Raw genomic sequence first — 13899 nt, forward strand, 5'->3', positions numbered from 1 at the left:
TATAAAAAAAATTATAACTTACGTAAATGTCTTCCTCACCGATTACAACACAATGTGAAGTTACACTACTCTGAAATTTGTACCAACTGTACAAAAACCATGAAAAAAATTATGTTCTTCATGGCCTGAGAGCCTACACGTTTTTGAGTAATTTAAAAGGGTAACTATGAGAGCCTGACATTTTTCTGTATCTCACCTCTTCTGCCTCTCTATCTGCAGGATTTGTAAATCAAAGTCAGTAACATCTTAGTAGCAAACGTCTCGTCTATCTCCCCCTTCTTCTCTCCTAACTAATCCTACTCAATTTTCTCTCATCTTCCTGAACATTTTCCATGAACAGCATTGCAAGTTGGTTTAAAAAAAAAAAAAGAAAGAAAGAAAACGAAAAAAAGGAAAAAGAAAGTTTTACAAGGGTTTTGCTGGTTAATTATTTACTGGTGGAATCACTCCACCAGGAGTCTGATTTCATTGGCTAGCAGTTGGTTTCTGTTGAATAGGCCCCCTGGGAGCTTGGTGAGCAGCTCTAGCTCCGTGGTTTCAGGGTCGCTGTCAACAGAGCTGGAACTTGCGCTCATGTTGTCGACAGCAGTATTGGCTCGGGGACCCAACTCCGGCTCACTAGTGTCACTGGCCGTGGACACCACGGAGAGCAGGGACATATGCCGGGTGAGCTGGCCAGAGGGCAGAAGGGAGGCGGCAGAGTCCGCTCCGATACCAGCTACATCTAGATTACACGCCTTATCAAAGGCGATGAAACCTACATTTGCATTGGCCTCGCAGACACAGAAGGAGCAGTCATCTTTCATCAACAGGTCAATGCCACACACATCCATTCCCAGGATGTTAGACACCTGGATAGCTAGCTGCTTCCCTTGTTCACTCAATGAACACATCATCCCGACACCACGTAGTGAGCAGTTGCTTTGCATCCTCCCATCTGTTGAACAGCGTAACACTGTGCCAACCACACGACATCCCACGACAATGACACATACATCCCTTCCATGAGACTCTTTAACATACTTCTGAAATAGGTATGGAGCTTCATGGTGAATAAGATGGCTTAGATTAGCCAAAGGGTGCTTATCACGAGCCAAGAAAACCGCTTTGCCTCTATGACCCTGTGTATTCTTCACCACCTTTGGGAACTCTAGTACTTCTGCTTCATCAATCATTTTAGCAAAATTTTCATGACCACCGTAAGAGAAAGTATCTGGCAGAGGAACACCATGACCTGCCAACTCTTGAAACGTCCAGAACTTATTAACACAGTTCAGGATGGCTTGAGGTCAGTTCATCAACCTGCTTCCCATCTTCTCTAGATGGCACAAAACAGTGATGTCACAATCACTTTGCACCCAAGGGGTTGGTACTCTCACTACCACCACCTGAGGATAGGCAGTAATTAGTTCTCCATTGATACAAAGACCCAGGTTTCCTTGCTCGATTGTTAGCATCTCCTCATCTATCACCACAGCCCTAAAGTCCAGTTCCTCCTCACAACATTTGGCCTTTAATGCTCGTAAGATCTCTTTTGGGGGATAGTCTTCCCTGATTTGATGATCTGTCAAAAACCACAACTTGGCAGCCACAGAGCTACACATCTTGATCTGCCTGTTCTTCCTTTTCTGGGATTACTTCCTCCTGAATATAGACTCTTTCTAGCGAATCAAACTTGTATTCCCTCGCTGGCCTCCCAGCAAAGCCAATTTACTGACACTGGGATGTGGTGAGGGAAAGTACAGCGTTTATTGCAGGGCACCAAGGATGGAGAACAGGCAGCTCATCTTCAAAAGACCCGAACTCTCTATTGTGGTTTTAATTTGCATTTCCCTTATAAAGATGTTTAACATCTTTTCATGTGCTTACTTGCCATCTGTATACCCTCTTTACTGAAGAGTCCAAATCTTTTGTTTTGTTTTGTTTTGTTTTTTTTGGTCTGCACCATGCACGACTTGCAGGATCTTAATTCCCTCACCAGGGATTGAACTCAGGCCTTTGGAAGTGAAAGTGCGGAGTACTGTCCACTGGACTGCCAAGGAATTCCCTTGCTATTTTCTAATTAGATTGTTTTCTAACTGTTGAGTTCAGAAAGTTTTTAAAAATAGTCTGGATAGAAGTACTTTGTTGGAGTTTTTAGGGTTAGGATTTTTTAGGCTAGTTTTAGGTTCACAGCAAAATTGAGCAGAAGGTACAGAGATTTCCCGTATACTCCTAGCCCCTCCACATGCACAGCCTCTCCTATTATCAACATCCTCCACCAGAGTGGAACGTTTGTTACAATTGATGAACCTACTCTGACACATCATAATCACCCAAAGTCCATAGTTTGCATTAGGGTACACTCAGTGTTTTACATTCTATGGGTTTGGACAAACGTGTGATGACATGTATCCATCTTTATAGTATCATATAGAATAGTGCTCCGCCTATTCATTCTTCTCCCCTAACCCTGGGCCACCACTGATCTTTTTACTGTCTCCATTTGCCTTTTCTAGAATTGTCATGTAGTTGGAATCATACAAGATATAGCCTTTTTTAATTGGCTTCTTTTACTTTGTAATACGCATTTAAGATTCTTTCATGTCTATTGATGGCTTGATAGCTCATTTCTTTTCAGTGCTGAATAATAATGCATTGAATGAATTTACCACTGTTTATCCATTCGCTCACTGAAGGACATCTTGGTTGCTTCCAAATTTTGACAATTTGAATAAAGCTACCATAAACATCCATGTGCAGGTTTTTGTGTGCCCATAAGTTTGTAAGAAACTGCCAAACTGTCTTCCAAAGTGGTTGTACCATTTTGCATTCCCACCAGCAATGAATGAGAGTTCCTTTTGCTCCACATCCTCACCAGCATTTGGTGTTTTCAGTGTTCTAGATTTAGCTATTCTAATAGGTGTGTAGTGGTATGTCGTTGTTGTTTTCACTTGCATTTCCCTGATGACATGTGATGCAAAACATCTTTTCATGTGCTTACTTGCCATCTGTTATATTCTTTGGTGAGTTATCTGTTAAGGTCTTTGGACTATTTTTTGAGTTGTTTGTTTTCTTATTGTTAAGTTTGAAGAGTTCTTTGTATATTTTGAATAACAGTCTTTTATCAGATGTGCCTTTTGCAAGTATTTTCTCCCAGTGTGTGGCTTGTCTTCTCATTCTTTTGACATTGTCTTTGCAGAGCAGAAGTTTCTTAATGTTAATGAAATCCAGCTTATCCATTTTTTCTTTCATAGATCATGCCTTTGGTGTTGTATGTTAAAAGTCATTGCCATATCCAAGGCTAGGTTTTCTCCTATGTTGTCTTCTAGGAGTTTTATGGTTTTGCATTTTATATTTAGGTCTGTGATCCTTTTAAAGTTATTTTTGTAAAGGGTGTAAGGTCTGTGTCCAGATTTATTTTTTGCAAGTGGATGGCCAGTTGTTCCAGCATCATTTGTTGAAAAGATTATTCTCCATTGCATTTCTTTTGCTCCTTTGTCAAAGATCAGTTGACTATATCTATGTGGGTCTACTTCTGGGCTCTGTATTTTATTCAATTGATCTATTTGTCTGTTCTTTCATCAATACCTCACTGTCTTGATTACTGCAGCTTTACAGTAAGTCTTAAAAGTTGGGTAGTGTCAGTCCTCCACCTTTTCCTTCTTCAATATTGTGTTGGCTATTCTGGGTATTTTGCCTTTCCATATAGACTTTAGAGTCAGTTTGTTGATAGTCACACAACTTGCTGTGATTTTGATTGGGATTGCTTTGAATCTACAAATCAAGTTGGGAAGAACTGATATCTTGACAATATTGGGCCTTTCTGTCCATAAACATGGGATGTATCTCAGCTTATTTGTTTTTTCTGTGATACCTTTCATCAGAGTTTTGTAGTTTTCTTTATATAGATCTTATACATAGTTTGTTAGATTTATACCCAAGTATCTAATTTGGGGGGGCGGTGCTAATGTAAATAATATTATGTTTTTAACTTCAAGTTCCATTCGTTCATGACTGGTATATTAAGAAAGCAATCAACTGTTATGTATTAACCTCATATCCTACAACCTTGCTATAATTGCTTATTAGTTCCAGGAGTTTTTTGTCAATTCTTTTGGATTTTTTACGTACATAATCATGTCACCTGCAAACAAAGATAGTTTTATGTCTTCCTTCCCAACTGGTACACCTTTTCTTTTCTTTTCTTGTCCTATTGCATTAACTAAGACATACGGTATAATGTTGAAAAGGAGGGGTGAGAGGGGACATCTTTGCCTTGTTCCTGATCTTAATGGAAAAGCCTCAAGCTTTTCATTATTAAGTATGATGTTATCTGTAGGTTCTTTTGTTTTTATTTTGGGGTTTTTTGTAGATATTCTTTATCAAGTTGAGGAAGTTTCCCTCTATTTCAAGTTTACTGAGAGTTTTTATCATGAATGGTTGCTGGATTTTGTCAAATACTTTTTCTGCATCTACTGATATGATCATGTGTTTTTTTCTTCTTTAGCCTGTTGATGTGATGGATTACATTAATGGATTTTCAAATGTTGAACCAGTCTTGCATAACTAGGATAAATCACACTTGGTCATGGTATATCATTCTTTTTATGCAATGTTGAATTCAATGTGTTAATATTTTGTTGATGATTTTTGCCTCTATTTCATGAGAGATAATGGTTTGTAATTTTCTTTTCTTGTAATTTTTATCTGGTTTTGGTATTCAGGAAATGCTGCCCTCATAGAATGAGTTAGGAAGTATTTCCTCTGCTTTTTTCTTCTGAAATAAACTGTAGTGAATTGGTATAATTTCTTCCTTACATGTTTAGCAGAATTCGCCAGTGAATCCATCTGGGTCTCACGCTTTCTGTTTTGGAAAGCTATTAATTATTGATTCAAGATCTTTGAAAGATACAGGTCTACTTGGATTGCTTATTTCTTCTTGTGTGAGTTTTGGCAGATTGTGTCCTTCAAGGAAATAATCCATTTCATCTAGATTATAAAATTTGCAGGCATAGAGTTGTTCATAGTATTCCTTTATTATCCTTTCAATATCCATGAGGTCTGCTTACTTTGAATTTAATTTCCTCTTTTTTTTCTAATTTTCTAACGTGGAAGCTTAGATTATGATTTTAGATCATTCTTCTGTTCTAATATATGCATTCAGTATATAAATTTCCCACTAAGCACTGCTTTCTATTGAGATATCTTCAAATTCAGAGATTTTTTTTTTCCTCAGCAGTGTCCAGTCTACTAATAAGCCCATCAAAGGCATTCTTCCTTTCTGTTACAGTGTTTATTTTAATCTCTAGCATTTCTTTTTGGTTCTTTCATAGAATTTCCATCTCTCTGCTTACTTCGCCCATCTATTCTTATAGACTGTCAACTTTATCATTAGATTCCTTAGCATATTAATCATAGTTGCTATAATTTCTGGTCTAATAATTCCAACATCCCTGCCATATCTGAGTCTGGTTCTGATACTTGCTCTATGTCATCAAACTGTGTTTTTTGCCTCTTATTATGCCTTGTAATTTTTTTCTTGATAGCTGGACATGATGTACTAGGTAAAAGGAAGTACTCTAAATAGGCCTTTAGTAATGTGGTAAGGTGTGGGGGAGGGGAAGCGTTCTATAGTCCTATGATTAGGTCTCAGGCTTTTAGTGAACCTATGCTTCTGGACTGTGAATGTCACAAGTGCTTATTAATTCCTGAACTGCCCCCACCTCCCGCTGCAACCCTGCCTTAGGTGGGACAGGATGGCTAGAGTGGGCTGGAATTAAGTATTTCCATTCCCCAAGGTCAGTTAGGCTCTGATAAAACCTTAGCAGGGTAGGCTCTAGTTAAATAGTTTCTCCTGAGGACAGACCTTGTTAAGAAGAACAGAATGTTCTGGTGTGTTTCAAAATGGTTCATTTTCTCCTCCCCAGGCCAGAAGCACAAGGGAATTTTTCTGTGATACACACTTGAGCACACAATTGAGTTCCTAGACACAAAACTCCCAAAAATGTGAAGGCCTCCCTATGATAGGGTCTTCCTGGAGCATTTATCTCTCAGAGTTGTTCACACTGAGCCTATAATAATTTGTCAATTACAGTTCAGGTTTCTCTACCCCAGCACTGGTTCCCATGGAGGTTTTTGCTTGTGGGTTTCTGCTCTGGCAAGTTGTGATTCTCTGTATTTGCCTGTCTGTTTCTTCAATTTTGGGGTAGCAGCTTGCCTTGTGACCTCACTGCTCTTAGGGATCTAAGAAGAGTGGTTGATTTTTCAGTTTGTCAGCTGTCAACTTGTTAAGATGGAGTAGCAACTTCCAAGCTCCTTACAAACTGGACTAGTTGTGCCCTGTTTTTAATCCTCTAAACAGTGTTTCTCAGAGAGCAGAAATCCTTAATTTTAATGTAGTCCAATTTTTTAATATCTTCTTTCATGGATCAAGCTTTTGTGTGTTGTATCTAAGAAATATTTGCCTAACTCAAGGTCACAAAGATTTTCATCTAGTTTCTTCTAGTAGAGTAATCTTTTTAAAGTGTAAATTAGATCACATCAGTCCCTTGCTAAAACTCTCCAAGCATTTTCCCTCATATTTAAAATAAAATCTAAACTCCTAAGTTTAGTCTACAAAGACCTGCACGATCTCACCTTCGGCTTCTTCTTTGACCTCTACCTTCTACCCCTTTCTTACTCGTTCACTCTGCTCCAGCCACATTTGCTTTCTCACTGTTCCACATACCCTACTGGAGCCCTTGTACTTGCTGTTACCTCTGACTGGATTACTTTCCTCTTAGATCTTCATGTGGCTCACTTATCAACACTGAGGACTCTGCTCAAATACCACTTCCTTGGGGAGCTCCCTTAGACCAGTCTATTTAAATAAGGTCCCTCTTTCATTTGCAATCTTATTAACTCTATTTTTTCATTGCATTTATCTGGAATTACTTTATTTATTTGATTACTTGTTTTTGCTTATTTGTGCCTCTAAAATGTAAGTTCTTTGAGGGTAATGAGTTCTGTTCTGTTTATTACTGTATTCTCTGAGTCAAGAACTATGTCTGGCACACAGCAGATGCTCATTAAATATATCCTGAAAAAATGAATTACACATTACTAAAAACTGTACCTAATATCCTGGGAAACTCAAAATATGAATCTTGGGATAAGGGAGAGAGTAAGATTGGGACAGGGTGGGGCTTATTTTGAAGCAAAAGAAGAGTGGACGGTTTCAGTGAGACCACCTGGAGAGAGGAAGCCTGCTGAGCAGGACAGCCGGTTCCCAAGAATGTTGACCCATGCATGATTCCCTCTCCTAAAAAGAGTCCAAGAATAGACCTTCAGCAGCTAAAGCTCATTGCTTTCCTCTAGGGCAAGTGTTATCTCAGGATCTTGAGCTTAGTGTAATTTTAGGGGCCCTTCTGAGCTTCAAACTATATTGTCTCCAACATAATTATTGACAGGGATGATGTCTTTCAAATTAAATTAAAGATTAAAAGTTTTGGCATGAGAATAGACATATAGCTCAATGGAATAAGATTGAGAGTACACAAATAAGCCTTTACATTTATGGGCAGTTGATTTTCAAGAGTGCTGGGATGATTCAATGGGAAAAGAATAGTCTTTTTAACTAATGGTGGTGGGACAACTGGATATTCACATGCAATAAAATGAAGTTGGACCCCTGCCTCAAACCATTTACAAAAATTAACTCAAAATGGATCACAGACGTAAATGTAAGACCTAACACTATACAACTCTTAGAAGAAAACATAATGGTAAATCTTTATGGGTTAGGCAATAACTTCTCAGATATGGTACCAAAACATAAGTGACAAAAGAAAAAAATATATAAATTGGACTTGATCAAAATTAAAAACTTCTGTGCTTCAAAGGATGCCATTAAGAAAGTGAAAAAGGCAACTATATTCCAATAAAAAGAAAGTGAAAAAGATAACCCACAGAGTGGGAGAAAACTTTGGCAAATCATATAATTGATAAGAAACTTAGGTTAGAATATATAAAGAACACTTACATCTCAACAATAAAAAGACAAATAGCCTAATTTGGAAATGGGCCAAGGATTTGAATAGATATTTCTCCAAAGAGGATATGCAAATGGCTAAAAAAAAGCACAAGAAAAGGTGCTAAAAATTATTAGTTATTAGAGAAATGCAAAATGAGATATCACCTCATAACCACCAGGATGGCGATGATAAAAAAGATGGACAATACCAAATGTCAGTGAGGACCTGAAGAAAATGGAACACTCGTTAATTGCTGGTTGGCATATAAAATAGTGCAACTGCTTTGGAAACATTTTGGCAGTTTCTTAAAAAGTTAAATATAGAGTTCCCATATGACCCAGCAATTTCACTCCTAAGTATACACTTAAGAGAAATGAAAACACAAAAACCTGTACATGAATGTTAAAAACAATGTTATTCATAATAGCCAAAAAGTGAAAAAAACTCAAATGGCCATCAACAAATGAATGGATAAACAAAATGTGGTATAGCCATACAGTGGACTATTACTCAGCCTGTAAAAAGGAATGAAATAGTGGTACATGCTACAACCTGAGTGAGTCTTGAAAAGGTTCTGCTAAGTGAAAGGAACCAGTCACAAGAGACCATATGTTGTATGATTCCATTTATATGAAACATCAAGGCTAGGCAAATCTACATAGAAAGAAAGTAGATAAGTGGTTGCCTAGGACTGGGTCGGGGTACTGGGGGGTTGGGAAAGTGATAGCTAAAGGGTATGGAGTTTCTTTCTGGGGGAACAAAGAAGTTCTAAAATTAGATTGTTATGATGGTTTCACAACCCTGTGAATTTACTAAAAACCATGGAATTGTATATTTCACAAGGGTAATTGTATGATGTGTGAATTCTATCTCAATAAAGTTGTTAAAAATGTTTTTAATTAGAAATACCTGCTTTCAGTATCACATTCCTCCACCATTTACTGAGCAACCTCTATGTGCTACATGAGGCAGATGCCAAAGTAGATAAAACATAAGGCTGCCCTTGAGCACCTTAACTACAGTTAAGTAAAGACTCCAAATGCATCAACAGAGAAAATGAAACTCAAACAGAACTGTGCAGGATCTAGGAAGGCAGAACAAGCCATCACGCCCAATGTACTGGAGGAAATTTTTCAGAGGAGGTGATTTTTAAACTGAGATGCAATGGACAAGTAAGACAATGAAAGAGGAAGTGGGGTTGGGGGGAATCCAGGCTCAGAGAATAGTGTACGTAAAGGCACAAAATCACTGGTGAGCCTGGGGTGTTTGGGAAATTGTAAATTCATTTGGGAAAGGGGTGCATTTCTGGGGGAGTGATGAGAGATTAGTCAGAACGACAAGGAAAGCTAGGCTGAAGGAACATTTATGCCAGTATTTTCTTTAAAAAATTTTTTTTTGACTGCCTTGGGTCTTTGTTGCTGCACGCAGGCTTTCTCTAGTTGTGGCGAGCAGGGGCTTCTCTTGTTGCGGAGCACGGGCTCTAGGCGCGTGGGCTTCAGTTGTCGTGGCACGCGGGCTCAGTAGTTGCGGCTCACGGGCTCTAGAGCACAGGCTCAGTAATTGTGGCTCACGGGCCTAGTTGCTCCGCGGCATGTGGGATCTTCCCGGACCGGGGCTCGAACCCGTGTCCCTTGCATTGACAGGAGGATTCTTAACCACTGCACCACCAGGGAAGTCCCCATTTATGCCATTTTAAGAATTCCCAACATTACGTTACAGGAAAGGGGAGCCACACAAAAGAGACAATCAGTAACTCTGCAAACAGTGCAGGATGGAGCTGAGCAAGGAGAGGCCGGGGGCAGGGAAACCAGTTCAGAGGCTCTTTTCCAAGATGACCAGGGAGGTGACACCAGGAAAGGTGGCTTGGCTGTGCTCAAGAAACACTCCCGAGAGAGACTACCAGAATGTGTGGAGTAGATTTATTTGGATGAGGGTGAGGGAGGAATCTGAGATGACCCTGGCGTGTCTAACGCCAGAGACACAATTCACTAGGATAGAGACGCAGGTGAGAGCAGCTTTGGCCGGAGGATAACATGTTTGATTTGAACATGCTATGTATGCTTCAGGTGCCTGCAGGACATCCAGGTGGAGTGTCCAGATGGTTGGAAATATGTGTCTGGAGCTTGGGAGAGCTATCTGGGCTAAGACCCAGATTTGGGAGTCTTTAAGTCTGTAGGTGGAAACCGAAGCCTTAAAGTGGATGAATCGCCCAAGGGAAATATTCAATATACAGAGTCAAGGGGAGAGGGACCTCAGTATTGGGGCCCATTTTAGATGCAGGCAGATGAGAAGAGCTGGCGAGAGAGAGACAGAGGAGGAAGCATCTGAGAGTGGAGGGAAGGGGAATGTAGAAACCTGAAGTAGGGTTTGGAGCCATCCCTCAGGAAGGAAAGGAAGAAGAGAGTAAGGAGGCTGAAAACATACAGAAAAATGGGTATTGAACTGATCAAGATGGGGAGACTGGGAGCAGGAGGGCATTAACCACAGTGGGGCTGAGCAGTTGCCACTGTGGTATCAGAAGGGCAACCAGAGCAGGATGGGGAAGTCGGAGCGCACTTGCTATCTCTACGACCTTGCCTAGTGTTGGTCTTCTTTAAATCGTGTTTTGAATTTTTTGCTGTATTATACAGATCTTCAATAATAAACAGGCAGTCGCTTTAAATTGTTTGAGAATGCTGTCAGAAAAAATTGCCTTTGAAAATTTACAGAACCTCTCCTGCTTAAAGTTCATTTTGTTAGAATAAGAATTATAACATAGACATTGAAATATGTTAAAGAATCCTTTTTTCTGTTGTCAACATTCATCTAATTGTTTCTCTACTCCTTTTTCTGCTGTTTCCTGCAAATCCCTCTGCACTTGGGAGACTGGTTTTTATAACCTTTAATTAGGCACAGCCTGGAGGCAGATACTACTCATGGAAGTAGTCTGTCTCATGCAGCCACTCATGTGGGAATAAACCCACCAGATGACATGTGCCAGCACTGCTTCATGTGCTTCCTGAAGATCAGCATGGGGAGGAAGTAAAAAAAAAAAAGAAAAAAAAAGCGGCTCCTTGTGGCCTAACCTAGGCTTAAACACAGATTTGCTGTGTGACCTTGGCCAAGTCATTGCAACTTTCTATCCTCAATCTCATCATCTACAAAATTAAGTGGTGGGCTTCCCTGGTGGTGCAGTGGTTAAGAATCTGCCTGCCAACGCAGGGGACACGGGTTTGAGCCCTGGTCCGGGAAGATCCCACATGCCGCGGAGCAACTAAGCCCATGCACCAGAACTACTGAGCCTGTGTGCCACAACTACTGAGCCTGCGCTCTCCTACCCCAGACCCAGGGGATCAGAGTCTCTGGGGGAGGAGATGGGGATGTTGTGGATATAACAAGTGTTCCCAGCTCTGTGGTCACATCTTTCTATGGTGCTGGTTTATATCAAGGCAGAAGCCTGAGTGAACTGGAAATTCTCCTGATGCCCCAGCCTGAGGATCACTGCTGGGAGGTTTGTTGGAGGTGATGGGTAGAAATATGGATAAGGGTGCCTTTTATATACTGGCCATTTATATGTATGTAGGGCACCTCGGCCTAAGGAAGAAGCAACAAAACAGTGGCTCCTTCATTTCTATCTTCCCTTCCTCTGCTCACTCCAGACATGCCCCTTTAGGGAAATGGGCACTGGGGCACAGAGCAAGAGACTTCCAAAGTAACGAGGAATGTTTTCTAAATGATGGTGTTGTGCTTTGAAAACACAGTGATGTCATTCAGTATTCTTCTTCCAGAGAGAGAGGCTGTTCTTTTGGTATTTCAGTTCATTTAGAATGGTGTCACTCATTAGGGTCTCCCAAAGGCTCCATTCAGAATAGCATCTTTAAGTACCCACTTAAGTGCCATGAAGCCATTAAAATAGGCATCATTTCCGCTTTGTCTAAGCTTTCCATCAGGATGGACAAATATGTCAAAGGGCAGACAAACACAGCTGCATAACATTGGGAAAAACATAAACAGAGACCCTATCCAGCAAATAAACATAATTTGAAATATTGACATTCTGAAAAGGGATTAGTACTTGTTCTTATGTTCTGGGTTAAGATGGTTGTAACTAGTCTAGGGGTGCAGGATTCACTCCACTGTACGAACAGAGATTGTATTATTTCCTTCCTATCTATTCACCCTGTCTCCAAATTTTTTTTTTTTTTTTAATCTTTTGGCCATGCTTCACGGCATGTGGGATTAGTTCCCCGACCAGGGATTAAACTCGCAGCCCCTGCATTGGAAGCGTGGAGTCTTAACCACTGGACCCCCAGGGAAGTACCCCCAAATTTGGGGGTTTTAATTTATTCATAAACATTCATTAAATTCTTCCTATTTTCTAATTGTTACACATGGGGATACAAAATATACAAAATATAAGACAATCTTGTTGTATTCTGGGGGCTTGGTAATGACAAAAGTTTGGAAAATATCAATACAAGAAGAATTTTTCACTAAGAAATAATGGAGACCTTTCTTATGAATTTAAGAGAGCCAAACTTCCAATAAGCATGTAAATGTTTAGATCACTATTTAAAATCAACTCGGCCTCCAAGCTTTATCCAGGATTAGTTAAAAGCCCAAGCTAGCTTATTCCATGGGAATTGCTGTAATTGTCTTATTGTAAAGTAATTGGATTTTTTTTTTTTTTTTTTTTTTGTGGGTCAGATGAGTTGATCTCATTTTGACTGGAAGCTGTTTTTTTTCCTTCTCTTTCTATTTGCAGGAAGCAGCAGGCCTAAGTAGATCACTTAGGCTGTGGCTTGTATACATATGGACAGCTGATTCTTTTTAAGGCATTTTTAAATATGAAAGATTCTGGATGCTATTCTGTGAGCAGAGTCAAATGCAAACCTTCTTTAAGTCTGTGTTCAACTTTTTTTAGAGGTCATCTTTCAGAAACAGTGGAGTTTCCTGTATGTTGGTCCCTCTGAAGATCTGTTATGAAAATTGTTATCGAGCCAGGGGCAGAGAAAGTGGACCTGGGATCCTCAAAACATTGTCCAAGGACTTAATGAGTACCTCAAACTAAACCATCTTTGTACGCATCTAACTGTGCTCACAGCAAGAAACTGCCTGCTAAAGATTGGATGTATTTGGTCAAAGACATGATATAAATTTTTTTATATGTTGGCTGAAGCTTTATGGGCCTATAGTTTGATTTTATGAAATGTAATTCGGTTTCACTTGCTGCCTTACTTCTACATTTACCTCCCAGCAAGCAATAAATTGGATCATACCCCAGCCTTATCCAAAAAGTCTTCCCTAATCCATCCTAGCTGGTTAAGATACCTCTTCTCAGAGCTCTCAAAATACCCTTTGCATTTCACTTTTACTGATTTTTTCTTATTATTTTATAGCCATAATTATCTTTATTTATCTGGCTACTAGATTATGAGCTTCTTGAAGGTAACAATATTATGTTGTTTATCTCTTCCTTGCTTGGCACATGGCAGATGTTTAACAAATGCATTTTAAATAAGTGATTAAATACATGAATATATGTATGTATGAATCAATGAATGAATTCTGCAAGGACAAACACATCATGAGACACAGAGGAATTTAGTGGTTCTGCTGTGGCACTAAAAATCCCCCTCTCTGGGGCTTCCCTGGTGGCGCAGTGGTTAGGAATCCTCCTGCCAATGCAGGGGACACAGGTTCGAGCTCTGGTCCAGGAAGATCCCGCATGCCGCAGAGCAATGAAGCCTGTGTGCCACAACTACTGAGCCTGCACTCTGGAGCCCACGTGCCACAACCGCTGAGCCCGCAAGCCTAGAGCCCGTGCTCCACAACAAGAGAAGCCACCGCAATGAGAAGCCCGCGCACCGCAACAAAGAGTAGCCCCTGCTTGCCACAGCTAGAGAAAGCCCGCGCGCAGCATCGA

The 13899-nt window shown here is 40.1% G+C and overlaps 1 protein-coding gene across 1 annotated transcript; it reads right to left on the minus strand.

Moving 5' to 3' along the window:
- Positions 1–443: 443 nt before the first annotated feature.
- Positions 444–1604, minus strand: LOC118884598 (beta-citrylglutamate synthase B-like). Its single transcript, XM_036832315.1, is given in 1 exon segment — positions 444–1604. A coding segment is annotated over 1 exon segment (1161 nt).
- Between the last annotated feature and the right edge of the window lie 12295 nt (positions 1605–13899).

The sequence above is a fragment of the Balaenoptera musculus genome, chromosome 1 (genome assembly GCF_009873245.2).
Source record: "Balaenoptera musculus isolate JJ_BM4_2016_0621 chromosome 1, mBalMus1.pri.v3, whole genome shotgun sequence".
Lineage (NCBI taxonomy): Eukaryota > Metazoa > Chordata > Mammalia > Artiodactyla > Balaenopteridae > Balaenoptera > Balaenoptera musculus.